This window comes from Gouania willdenowi, chromosome 3 (genome assembly GCF_900634775.1).
Source record: "Gouania willdenowi chromosome 3, fGouWil2.1, whole genome shotgun sequence".
NCBI classification, from domain to species: domain Eukaryota; kingdom Metazoa; phylum Chordata; class Actinopteri; order Blenniiformes; family Gobiesocidae; genus Gouania; species Gouania willdenowi.
Genome location: NC_041046.1, coordinates 45896545 through 45909789, shown reverse-complemented (window position 1 = coordinate 45909789; position 13245 = coordinate 45896545). Strand labels below are relative to the sequence as shown.

The 13245-nt window shown below is 34.4% G+C and overlaps 1 protein-coding gene across 1 annotated transcript; it reads right to left on the bottom strand.

Moving 5' to 3' along the window:
• Positions 1–3183: 3183 nt before the first annotated feature.
• Positions 3184–9346, bottom strand: zdhhc1 (zDHHC palmitoyltransferase 1). The gene is made up of 10 exons (XM_028440129.1): positions 9146–9346; positions 5503–5678; positions 5279–5380; positions 4913–5037; positions 4666–4821; positions 4507–4604; positions 4356–4438; positions 4155–4266; positions 4002–4068; positions 3184–3900 (listed from the first exon to the last, which is right to left on the bottom strand). The coding sequence occupies exons 1-10, from the start codon at positions 9344–9346 to the stop codon at positions 3632–3634; spliced, it is 1389 nt and encodes a 462-aa protein (XP_028295930.1). The 3' UTR covers positions 3184–3631.
• Between the last annotated feature and the right edge of the window lie 3899 nt (positions 9347–13245).

The following is a 13245-nucleotide window of genomic DNA, read 5'->3' as shown; positions in this document are numbered from 1 at the left end:
TTAATAAATAAATAAATACAAAAAAAGGCAATTATTAAATAAAAAATACATTAAATTAAAAAATAAAATACAAATGTTAAACAAAAACATTTCAATAAAAAGTTGATGTACAAAACACTAAAAATTGTTATTATTATAAAACAAAATCTGTTACTTAATGTGTGTGTGTGTGTGTGTGTGTGTGTGTGTGTGTGTGTGTGTGTGTGTGTGTGTGTGTGTGTGTGTGTGTGTGTGTGTGATGAGGTGTGTGTGTGTGTGTGTGTATGAGGTGTGTGTGTGTGAGGTGTGTGTGGTGTGTGTGTGTGTGTGTGTGTGTGTGTGTGTGTATGAGGTGTGTGTGTGTGTGTGTGTGTGTGTGTGTGTGTGTGTGTGTGAGGTGTGTGTGTGTGAGGAGTGTGTGTGTGTGTGTATGTATGAGGTGTGTGTGTGTGTGTGTGTGAGGTGTGTGTGTGTGTGTGAGGTGTGTGTGTGAGTGAGGTGTATGTGTCTGTGAAGTGTGTGTGTGTGAGGTGTGTGGTGTGTGACGAGGGGTGTGTGTGAGTGCGTGGTGTGTGTGAATGTGAAGTGTGGGTGTGTGTCGTGAAGGTGTGTGCGTGTGTGAGGAGTGGTGTGTGTGTGTATGTATGAGGGGTGGTGTTGTGTGTGTGTGAGGTGTGTGTGTGTGTGTGAGGTGTGTGTGTGAGTGAGGTGTATGTGTATGTGAAGTGTGTGTGTGTGAGGTGTGTGTGTGAGTGAGGTGTGTGTGTATGTGAAGTGTGTGTGTGTGAGGGGTGTGTATGTGAAGTGTGTGTGTGTGAGGTGTGTGTGTGTGAGGAGGTGTGTGTGTGTGTTGAGTGTGTGTGTGAGGTGTGGTGTGTTGTGTGTGTGTGTGAGGGTTTCCACCTTTAAGAATAAAATAAGGAACGTAGAACACAGAAACCCAGAGGTGTTTAGTTTTATTTTGTGTTTTTAGGGATGTTTAACAAATTAATTTGTCATAATTAAAGCTTGGAATGCTTGAATAACTTAAACTTTCTTTATTTCCTCCAATTATACAAAATACACAGAAAACACAGACACATTTTAATCTGAGGAATGTAAATATTTTAATATTTTAGAGATCTTTATATGAGCTATGTGCAGACATCCAATATAGTTCAGTAAAATTCCATATTTCTAATATTAAATGATACTAATATATACATAAACCCCCCAGCTTAATTTTAGGTCACATGACATCTATCTCTGCGTTAAAGTAAAGGTTAGGTCTCCTGTTACAGGGTCCCTGTAGTGATTTAATCAATAGATCAATAGATGTGATCAATACAGCCAACAGAACAAATCATCTGATTTTCTGGGGGAGGAGCTACAGTCAGTCTTTGGATTGTGATTGGATGAAGTCCAGGTATTGTTTGATTGGCTGAGCTGCAGTGTTGCATCATGTGACGCAGTGCCATGGACAACCAATCACAGGCCAGCACTGGGTCACGTGTCGGATAAATAATGGAGTGTATAGTCAGCCAATCACATTGTATGATTTAGCATCATCATAGACTTCAAAAAAAATGGACGGGACACGCTCACAGTGGAGTGAAGCTTTTATTGTTAGAGCTCCCCCTGCTGACTGGCTGCAGTATATGTCATAAGCCCCGCCTCCTCAATGATAACAGATGGATGTGGGTCAAACTGTAAAGTTAAAATACTGGTCACATCATTTTTTTCCAAATCTAAACTATGATGTGATCATTAGTTATTATCACCATACATTGTGTTCTAGTCAGCATTTTTCTGTCAACTTTGTTTTAAATCAGTTATTTGAGGTTGAAAAACGGGATTTGACGTCATATATTACGATGATTGACAGCCGTGGATCTGCACAGCTCTCTTTGTGAATATCAGTGACGGTGTGAAGGAAAGCTGAGACGCCATTAAACTTTTCTTTTTTGATCTCCTAGTTCTAGTTCTAACCTCTATGATCTGATCATCTGAACAAGACGTTGGTAGAATTTCCAGTGAGAAAGATAATTACGTTTGTGGCGTAGCTGGGCTGCGTAACTCATCAGGTCAGTACACTAAATGGGTGGGGCGTGTTACCAGGGCTCCTCCCACTGGACCGTACTGCACAGACTCTGGCTCAAAATGACTTCATATTTGCAAGATGAAAACGCCTCTAAGCGCCGTATTTTGGAGAACGTTGAGTGGGAGGAGCTACAGTGCTCGCCCATTGGCATCAATACATAGTAGAGAAGATGTTGCTCAAAGATGCTATCTGTAGCAGTGCTTCTAGCCCCGCCCACATCCTCTACCACAGAGTGGTCGACTGTCACTACAATCATTTATCACTGACTTTGTTCATTTGTCACTCATGGATTTATTATTGGTTCTGAACCCTGTCTGAGTGTCAGTGTGGATTGGAGACACTGTCTGCTCTACTAGGACCATTGTCCCTGCTAGCTGCTACATGTTAACATTGAGGTGCTAGCTGCTACATGTTAACATTGAGGTGCTAGCTGCTACATGTTAACATTGAGGTGCTAGCTGCTACATGTTAACATTGAGGTGCTAGCTGCTACATGTTAGCATTGAGGTGCTAGCTGTTACATGTTAACATTGAGGTGCTAGCTGTTACATGTTAACATTGAGGTGCTAGCTGCTACATGTTAACATTGAGGTGCTAGCTGCTACATGTTAACATTGAGGTGCTAGCTGCTACATGTTAGCATTGAGGTGCTAGCTGCTACATGTTAGCATTGAGGTGCTAGCTGTTACATGTTAACATTGAGGTGCTAGCTGTTACATGTTAACATTGAGGTGCTAGCTGTTACATGTTAGCATTGAGGTGCTAGCTGCTACATGTTAGCATTGAGGTGCTAGCTGTTACATGTTAACATTGAGGTGCTAGCTGTTACATGTTAACATTGAGGTGCTAGCTGCTACATGTTAACATTGAGGTGCTAGCTGCTACATGTTAGCATTGAGGTGCTAGCTGTTACATGTTAACATTGAGGTGCTAGCTGTTACATGTTAGCATTGAGGTGCTAGCTGCTACATGTTAACATTGAGGTGCTAGCTGTTACATGTTAACATTGAGGTGCTAGCTGCTACATGTTAGCATTGAGGTGCTAGCTGTTACATGTTAACATTGAGGTGCTAGCTGCTACATGTTAGCATTGAGGTGCTAGCTGAGGCTAGCAGAGCTCTACTGGGCTTTAGTTTTCCATCCAGTGTTCTTATTTAAACTAAAATGAACGACTTCTCCTCTGGTTCTCCTGTTGTGTTGTGGTCTGTGCATCAGCCTTATGGGTATACCAGGAACATGACATGACATGAGAAGGTTTTGTTTAGTGCATTCATTTTCAGTAATTAATTAATCGCAACTAATGCTATAAAGTCCCAGCTTAATAAATTTATATAAAATAATATTGGTTCAATGTGGGACGCAACATTTAATGGCCAAATAAGAAAAGAACATTTCCCTATTTCAGGGACGGTGGTCAACCTTGGTTCAGTGTGTGTAACACGCAATGTGTGTTAATGAGTGGTGCAGCACTGGTTACCATGGAGACCAGTAGAAAACATCCTTCGTATAAAAATGTGATAATAAACATACACAAACGTAATAAATAAGAATATAAATAAGTGAGGGCTGAGGTCAGCTGTGTGACCCTAACCCGGGCAGGGCCCCCCCTCTGACGCCACGGCTCACAAACACAGCGGGGGTCCGAGGACACGATCTCTGAACCCTCAGCTCCATCCTGACCCCACCCCTCTGGGAGGAGGAGGAGCCTAGCTTGGCCAACGCCACAGGGATCTCCTCTAAAGACTCAGCAGAATCAGAGTGGTAGTCAGCAGGGGGCGCCGCGGGCTGCACATGGACCAGGGGAGGACAGAGGAGTGGCTGAGGGGGGGGCGAAACACTGCCTGTTGGACCACAACACGCACACACACACACACACCATTATAGATCATCACATCAATTCATTGTGTGTGTGTGTCTAGGGTTGGTGTTATTTCTGCTGTACCTGTAGGAGTGTCAGGGGGCGGAGCTATGTGGGGGGCAGCTCTATGAACCCTCCTCTTCTTCTTCCTCTGTAAACACACACACACACACACACATTCCAGAACGCTTTTCTCCATTCACCCCCCACCACCATATGTGTGTGTGTGTGTGTTACCTGTGCATGTCTGCATGTTGTTCCCTTCAGCTCTGATGTCATCACAGTGGGCAGAGCTTCCACCTCCTGAATAGGACTAGATGTTCTCCTCACTGTGCCGTTAGCTAATAACCTGACACACACACACACTTTCAAACTCCTTTTGATTTCATGGATACAAAACTTTAAAGTTTTTTGCGTGTGTGTGTTGTGTGTGCTCACTCTGGCTCCGCCCTTGCAGTAACAGATTCCTCCAGGTCCAGCTGAGGGTTGGTATAACCCAGAGTCCCTGAATAGTTTGTATCCTTGAGGCAAAACAAAGTACATGACACACACTGATCTGGAAATAACACCCACACTAATGACCTCTGACCTTCAGCACACTGGGCTCCTTCACTGCTGTTCTCTCTCTACCGTCCACACGATGGCGCTGACGAACTATGTACTCATAGGTACTGAGTCTGTTCCACACTGCACACACACACACACAGGTGAGCTACAGGTACAGGTAGAGGTACAAGTAGAAACTTACTGAGGTAGAGGTGGAAACAGAGCAGGTGAGCCAGTAGCAGACAGCTGATGAGACTCAGAGCTACAGATACAGCAGCTAAAGATGGAACCACTGGAGCTGTAGAGGACAGGGGAGCAGCTGGAAGGAACAGGAACCATTCTCCACTGTCATTGGTTCCTGAAACACACACACACACACACAGTGTTATCATAGAGAGAAGAAGGAACCATTCTCCACTGTCATTGGTTCCTGAAACACACACACACACCCAGGAAGTGTGTGTCTGAGCGTAGCTTTGTTGGGTCGATGAAGAACTCAATGAAGACGTAAGAAGACAAAACCAGAACCAGGAAAACTCCAATCAGAGCCGAGACCACGCTGTGGAGGAACAACCTGAGACACACACACACACACACACACACCATGAATGCACCACGGACACACGTCTGGCCCTGTGTCATGGTCTGAGTTCACATCGTGCTCATGCGTGCACAAGCGCACTACCAAGAGATGAATTTTTGTTTTCAAAGTGAACAGACACGTGTTTTATTTATTTATTGGATTATGTTAGGATTAGGGTTATAATCAGACCGTGACACACATCAGACCCTGAACGTGTGTGTGTGTGTGTCACCTGTAGTTTCGTCCTCCCACACAGTTGTTGAGCCATCTGCAGTGATGATCAAAGTCAGACACACACTTGTTACAGGCACTGCAGTGTTTGGACTTTGGTCCTCTGGGACACACACACACACACACACACAAAACTTGACTAACAATAAGGCAGCAGAAATGTTTGTGTGACACTTGCCAATGACGGTCGCTCATGTTAGTTGTGTGTAGTTGTGTGTCACTCACACATCCACCTGACACAGGTAGCAGTGACAGTTCTCGATGACGTGTGTGTGCTGTGAGCGATCAAACACAGGCACATGTTCTTTGCTCCTCCTCTTCCTCACGTTGTGGTCTGCGGGGTCCACGGACACAGCCATGACGTGTACACACAGGTGACACACAAACATCACACCTGTGCACTGACACGAGGTTTAGGACACACACACTGTGGAAACTTTGTTTGTGTCAGTCCCTATGTCATCATCCTGGTCTAGTACATTTAGTTTATTTAGTTTATTTAATATATTTAGTTTTTAGTTTATTTGTTTATTTAGTTATTTAATATATTTATTTATTTAGTTTATTTAGTTTATTTAGTTTATTTAGTTTATTAGTATATTTAGTTTAGTTATTTAGTATTTAGTATTATTTAGTATATTTAGTATTATTTAGTATATTTAGTTTATTTAGTATATTTAGTTTATTTAGTATATTTAGTTTATTTAGTATATTTAGTTTATTTAGTATATTTAGTTTATTTAGTTTATTTAGTATATTTAGTTTATTTAGTTTATTTAGTTTATTTAGTTTATTTAGTTTATTTAGTTTATTTAGTTTATTTAGTTTATTTAGTATATTTAGTTTATTTAGTTTATTTAGTATATTTAGTTTATTTAGTTTATTTAGTGTATTTATTTAGTTTATTTAGTATATTTATTTAGTTTATTTAGTTTATTTAGTATATTTAGTTTATTTAGTATATTTAGTTTATTTAGTTTATTTAGTGTATTTATTTAGTTTATTTAGTATATTTATTTAGTTTTTAGTATAATTATTATTTAGTTTATTTAGTATATTAGTATATTTAGTTTATTTAGTATATTTAGTTATTTAGTATATTTAGTTTATTTAGTATTATTAGTTTATTTAGTTTATTTAGATATTTAGTATATTTAGTATATTTATTTAGTTTATTAGTATATTTAGTTTATTTAGTATTTAGTATATTTATTTAGTTATTTAGTTATTTAGTATATTTAGTTTATTTAGTATATTTAGTTTATTTAGTATATTTAGTATATTTAGTTTATTTAGTTTATTTAGTATATTTATTTAGTTTATTTAGTATATTTAGTTTATTTAGTATATTTAGTTTATTTAGTATATTTAGTTTATTTAGTATATTTAGTATATTTAGTATATTTATTTAGTTTATTTAGTATATTTAGTTTATTTAGTATATTTAGTATATTTATTTAGTTTATTTAGTTTATTTAGTATATTTAGTTTATTTAGTATATTTAGTTTATTTAGTATATTTAGTATATTTAGTTTATTTAGTTTATTTAGTATATTTATTTAGTTTATTTAGTATATTTAGTTTATTTAGTATATTTAGTTTATTTAGTATATTTAGTATATTTAGTTTATTTAGTATATTTAGTATATTTAGTTTATTTAGTATATTTAGTTATTTAGTTTATTTATTTAGTTTATTTAGTATATTTAGTTTATTTAGTATATTTAGTTTATTTAGTATATTTAGTATATTTAGTTTATTTAGTATATTTAGTATTAGTTATTTAGTATATTAGTTATTTAGTTTATTTATTTAGTTTATTTAGTATATTTAGTTATTTAGTATATTTAGTTTATTAGTTTATTTAGTATATTTATTTAGTTTATTTAGTATATTTAGTTTATTTAGTATATTTAGTTTATTTAGTTTATTTAGTTTATTTAGTATATTTAGTTTATTTAGTTTATTTAGTATATTTAGTATATTTAGTATATTTAGTTTATTTAGTATATTTAGTTTATTTAGTATATTTAGTATATTTAGTTTATTTAGTATATTTAGTTTATTTAGTATATTTAGTTTATTTAGTATATTTAGTTTATTTAGTATATTTAGTATATTTAGTTTATTTAGTATATTTAGTATATTTATTTAGTTTATTTAGTATATTTAGTTTATTTAGCATATTTAGTATATTTAGTTTATTTAGTATATTTAGTTTATTTAGTATATTTAGTATATTTAGTATATTTAGTTTATTTAGTATATTTAGTTATTTAGTTTATTTATTTAGTTTATTTAGTATATTTAGTATATTTATTTAGTTTATTTAGTTTATTTAGTATATTTAGTTTATTTAGTATATTTAGTTTATTTAGTTTATTAGTATATTAGTTTATTTAGTTTATTTAGTTTATTTAGTATATTTAGTTTATTTAGTATATTTAGTTTATTTAGTATATTTAGTTTATTTAGTATATTTATTTAGTATATTTAGTATATTTAGTTTATTTAGTATATTTAGTTTATTTAGTATATTTATTTAGTATATTTAGTTTATTTAGTTTATTTAGTTTATTTAGTTTATTTAGTATATTTAGTTTATTTAGTATATTTAGTATATTTAGTATATTTAGTTTATTTAGTATATTTAGTTTATTTAGTTTATTTAGTGTATTTATTTAGTTTATTTAGTTTATTTAGTATATTTAGTATATTTAGTTTATTTAGTATATTTAGTTTATTTAGTATATTTAGTTTATTTAGTTTATTTAGTATATTTAGTATATTTATTTAGTATATTTAGTTTATTTAGTATATTTAGTATATTTAGTATATTTAGTTTATTTAGTATTAGTATATTAGTTATTTAGTTTATTTATTAGTTTATTTAGTTATTTAGTATATTTAGTATATTTAGTTTATTTAGTATATTTAGTATATTTATTTAGTATATTTAGTTTATTTAGTATATTTAGTTTATTTAGTATATTTAGTTTATTTAGTATATTTAGTTTATTTAGTATATTTAGTATATTTAGTTATTTAGTTTATTTATTTAGTTTATTTAGTTTATTTAGTATATTTATTTAGTTTATTTAGTATATTTAGTATATTTATTTAGTTTATTTAGTATATTTAGTTTATTTAGTTTATTTAGTATATTTAGTATATTTAGTTTATTTAGTTAATTTAGTTTATTTAGTATATTTAGTATATTTAGTATATTTAGTATATTTAGTATATTTAGTTTATTTAGTATATTATTAGTATATTTAGTATATTTAGTTTATTTAGTATTTAGTATATTTAGTATATTTAGTTATTTAGTATATTAGTTATTTAGTATATTTAGTATATTAGTTTATTTAGTATATTTAGTATATTATTTAGTTTAGTATATATTTAGTATATTTAGTTTATTTAGTATATTTAGTTTATTAGTATATTTAGTATATTTAGTTTATTAGTATATTAGTATATTTAGTATTTTAGTATATTTAGTTTATTAGTATATTTAGTATATTTAGTTTATTTAGTATATTTATTTAGTATATTTAGTATATTTAGTTTATTTAGTTTATTTAGTATATTTAGTATATTTAGTTTATTTAGTATATTTAGTATATTTATTTAGTTTATTTAGTATATTTATTTAGTATATTTAGTTTATTTAGTTTATTTAGTATATTTAGTATATTTAGTTTATTTAGTATATTTAGTATATTTATTTAGTTTATTTAGTATATTTAGTATATTTATTTAGTTTATTTAGTATATTATAGTATATGTTGTGTGAATGATTCAGAATGTGTGTGTGGTTGATATATATTTATATACAGTATGTATTTATAGAATAAAGGATACTATGTATCCAGCAGGGACCCAGTGCTGGGGCAGGAGGGGGACAAACACTCCAAATCCACTGATGGTGAAGAAGACGTAGAGGGTCCAGGCCAGCAGCTGGAAGGGGTGGGGGGGCCAACTCCATCCATTGGCTCTAGAGCACTGAGGCACAGAGTGCTCTACTGGGGCCGTACGGTGAGGCTGCTTACTGCACACGTCCATCCTACACACACACACACAGTATTATAGCTAATGCTAATGCTAATGCTAATCCCTGGTTGAGTGTTTCTCTATAGATATAAAATATATAAAAGCACAACGTGAACATTTTAAACTGATACATGTGAGATGTGGAGGTTATGAGTTCTACTGTTTGATAAAAACACACTGACCAACGTGATCTATAACTGGAGAATGTTCACTTATTACTGGAGGTGCTACTGGTAACTCTGGTGCTGCTTTGTCTCTGTATAAATGAACTTAGTGGCTCTGCTGAAAGGTTATTATTTAGTTTGAATATTAGTTTAAGAGAATATCAGTTATTAAAACTTTCAAAACTTAAATGATATTTCCTGAGTATATTATAGCGGTGGAAGGGGATTGTTTTTTGGTCCATAATTTGTAATCCTTGGTTGTATAAAGAACCAATGACCTCTGTGGCTGAGGGAGCTGCTTGGTTCCATGATGTCATCATGTATGATATGCAGGAGATCATCACACGTATGTACAGCAGAGATGTAGTAATTCATTTAAAACAATTAAGATTTATTTTTAATAGTTTTGGATATTTTCACAATATGTTTATCAGTGATGTTGATTTTAAATCTAGTGAGACCCACAGATATGAGGGGGTCCCCATTGTTGTGTTAAACTCTCTTAATGGTGTCATATGTCTATAATTAGCAGATATATTCATGTATGTTTAAAATGGATCTGAAATTAAAATACAATTTCAAATCTGAAAAGTTTATTGAACAACAACTGTAACAGTGAAAGGTTTAATGATCAGGAGAAACTTTTATCTCCAGCAGACTGGACTATTGTAATGGTCTTCATCAAACATCTACAGCTGGTTCAGAACGCTGCAGCTCAGGTCTGAACACCTTACACTGGCTCCCAGTCAGCCTCAGAGGAGACTGTAAAGTTCTGCTGCTGGTTATAAATGTGTGAATGGGTTTGGTCCAGAATACATCAGTGAGATGTTAGTCAGGTATGAACCCAGCAGGTCTCTGAGATCTATGGACACAGGTCAGATAGTGGAGCCCAGAGCTCACAGTAACCATGGTGATGCTGTGTTTAGTTGTTATACTGCAAAGAAGTGGAACAAACTGCAGCAGAGCTGAAGTCAGCATCACATGTGAACATTTTTAAATCAAAGTTAAAGGAACTTTTCTCTCTACTGTGTATGATTGATAGAGATTTATGGTCATGTTGATGATGTCATGTGTTTTATATAACACTTTATCATAGACACTCAAAGACGCTTTACAGAATTAAGGCATTATTCTTTCAGTACACTTCACACTTAGTGGTGGTAAGCTACTACTGTAGCCACAGCTGCCCTGAGGCAGACTGACAGAAGCGAGGCTGTCATAGTGAACCATAGGCCCCTCCCACCACCACCAACACTCACTCACGCACTACATTCATACTAGACAGTGTAGGTGAAGTGCCTTGCCCAAGGACACAATGACAGATACCACAGCAGTGACTGTCCCCCACTGTGGCCCCTGGAACTCTCAGTGATCTCCATCATCTACTGACCAGGACCAGACCTGCTGATCTTCACAGATCTAACGGATCAGACAATGACAGACTGGTGTGATGATGTCATGTGTTTGTTGATGATTTTAAATGTTCTTATTGATTTTAAGCTGTTAAATGTTTTATCATGTAAAGCCCATTGAGTTGCCTTGTGTATGAAATACGCTATAAAAATACATGTGACTTGTCTATTGCACTTTTAAAGCAACATAAAAAAACACCAAAATAAAATGACTAAAATTCAAATGGTAAATGGACTTGATTTATATAGAGCTTTATCACCACGGAAACAGTCTCAAAGCTTTACATATCAGCTCATTCACCCAATCACTGACATGCAAGGCACTAGTCGACCATTGGGAGCAACTTAGAGTTCAGTGTCTTGCCCAAGGACACTTCGACACATAGTCAGGTACTGGGATCGAACCCCCAACCTCTCGATCAGAAGATGACCCTCTACCACCTGAGCCACGGTCGCCCACATGAAAACAACACGTCTGTACGCAGCCATACGTACAGACAACACGTCTGTAGGCAGCCACACGTACAGACAACACGTCTGTAGGGAGCCATACGTACAGACAACATCTGTAGGGAGCCATACGTACAGACAACACGTCTGTAGGCAGCCATATGTACAGATAACACGTCTGTACGCAGCCACACGTGCAGACAACACGTCTGTAGGCAGCCATACGTACAGACAACACGTCTGTACGCAGCCACACATGCAGACAACACGTCTGTACGCAGCCATACGTACAGACAACACGTCTGTAGGCAGCCATACGTACAGACAACACGTCTGTACGCAGCCACACATGCAGACAACACGTCTGTACACAGCCACATGTACAGACAACACGTCTGTAGGCAGCCATACGTACAGAGCCCTGAGGGACGCCCATTTGATTATTTAAAAATGTGGATTCGTCCTGAGCCACATGTTGATCTGAAATGGAGGTAGGATGTAAACCACTCTATTGTTTCTGGTGAGATTTTCAAAGATGACCTTTTAGACAGAAGAAAGTCATGATTCACAGTTTGGAAGCCCCTCCTTAAATCTAAAAACACTGCCCACACCACGTCTCCCCGTCATTAGACTTTTTCAGATTTTCTATAAAACAGCAGTTTATTTCAGTGGCGTAATCCGCCTGACAACCAAACTGCTGAGGGTGCAGAAACTAATGGGCCTCCAGGTGGTCAGCTAGCTGTGTGGCTACAGTTTTTTAATTATTTTTGACAGTATAAATAAAATAGATATGGGTGTAGATAGATATATAAATAGATATGTAATCAGTCCTGGGCTCCTGATCTAAATATTGGGACAATAACAGCTTTTTTTCTAAGCAGCAGGTAATTTACAAGTTGTAATTAAAAGATTGATAAGATGTGTCAGAGGCTTAAATATGCACTTTGATACATTTGGAGGAAGCAGGTGTTCATATTATATATTTATATATATCTTGTATATTAGATTGTCAGTAATGAGATTTGTGTTTAAGGATTTCATCAGAACTAGATCTGAAGATTTAATCAGTTTTCTTAGTTCAATATTAATCCATAATATAATCATTTTGTCTGCACTTTTTTGCTGCATATTTTTTGCCATCAAATCCATAATAGATTTAGTCATAAAGTTATAAAAATCATCTCCATTCTCCAGAGTCATCATCTGCATCAAATCCAAACTATTTAATTATTTTCCAAACTGTGAGGCTTTAGTTTTGGGAATGACCAGTTTTACATTATCACTATTATCAGATTTTCCAAAGTAATTTAACCTATTTTTAATCAATTTTCTAACTGTCAGGTCCTCGTGATACGTTCTGCTTTATTAATACAGTCATTTAGAGTCTGTCTGGTGATCAGAGGTCCTTTAATAACCATTTGATTCTAGTTACATTTTGTCATCAGTGTTTTTAGTTTTTTGTTGGAACAATTAATATTAAAGTCACCATCCCACTGTATACAGCCAGTATTTTTAACTATGGGGATAAATTCATCATAAAAGGCAGTGATATGAGAAGGTGGATTATAGATTACAATAACAATGACATTCATTGTTGGACACAGACTTAGTTCAGTACTAGACATTAAAGGGAAGTGTCCAGTTTAATTAAATTACATTTAAATTTGTCTTTTATGTAGATGAACACAGGCTCCTCCTCCTTTCTAAAACAGTGGTAATCTGCAATTTCATCATATTTGTCAGAATATTACTATGGATCCTGTTAAAACACATGTAGTCTACAGTAGAATCCAGGAGAAGAATAGAGATTGATCTATATCTAATATTGGAGATGATGCTGTGAATGTTCACGTGCCATCCAGTGTTCCTTCCGACTAGCATGTGC

Coding starts and splice junctions, on each gene's coding strand:
- zdhhc1 (XM_028440129.1), bottom strand. CDS start 9,346: ATGGACGTGTGCAGTAAGCAGCCTCACCGTACGGCCCCAGTAGAGCAC. Junction 4,439..4,506: donor AGGAGCCCAGTGTGCTGAAG/GTCAGAGGTCAT, acceptor TTTTGCCTCAAG/GATACAAACTATTCAGGGAC. Junction 4,069..4,154: donor CAACATGCAGACATGCACAG/GTAACACACACA, acceptor GTGTGTTTACAG/AGGAAGAAGAAGAGGAGGGT.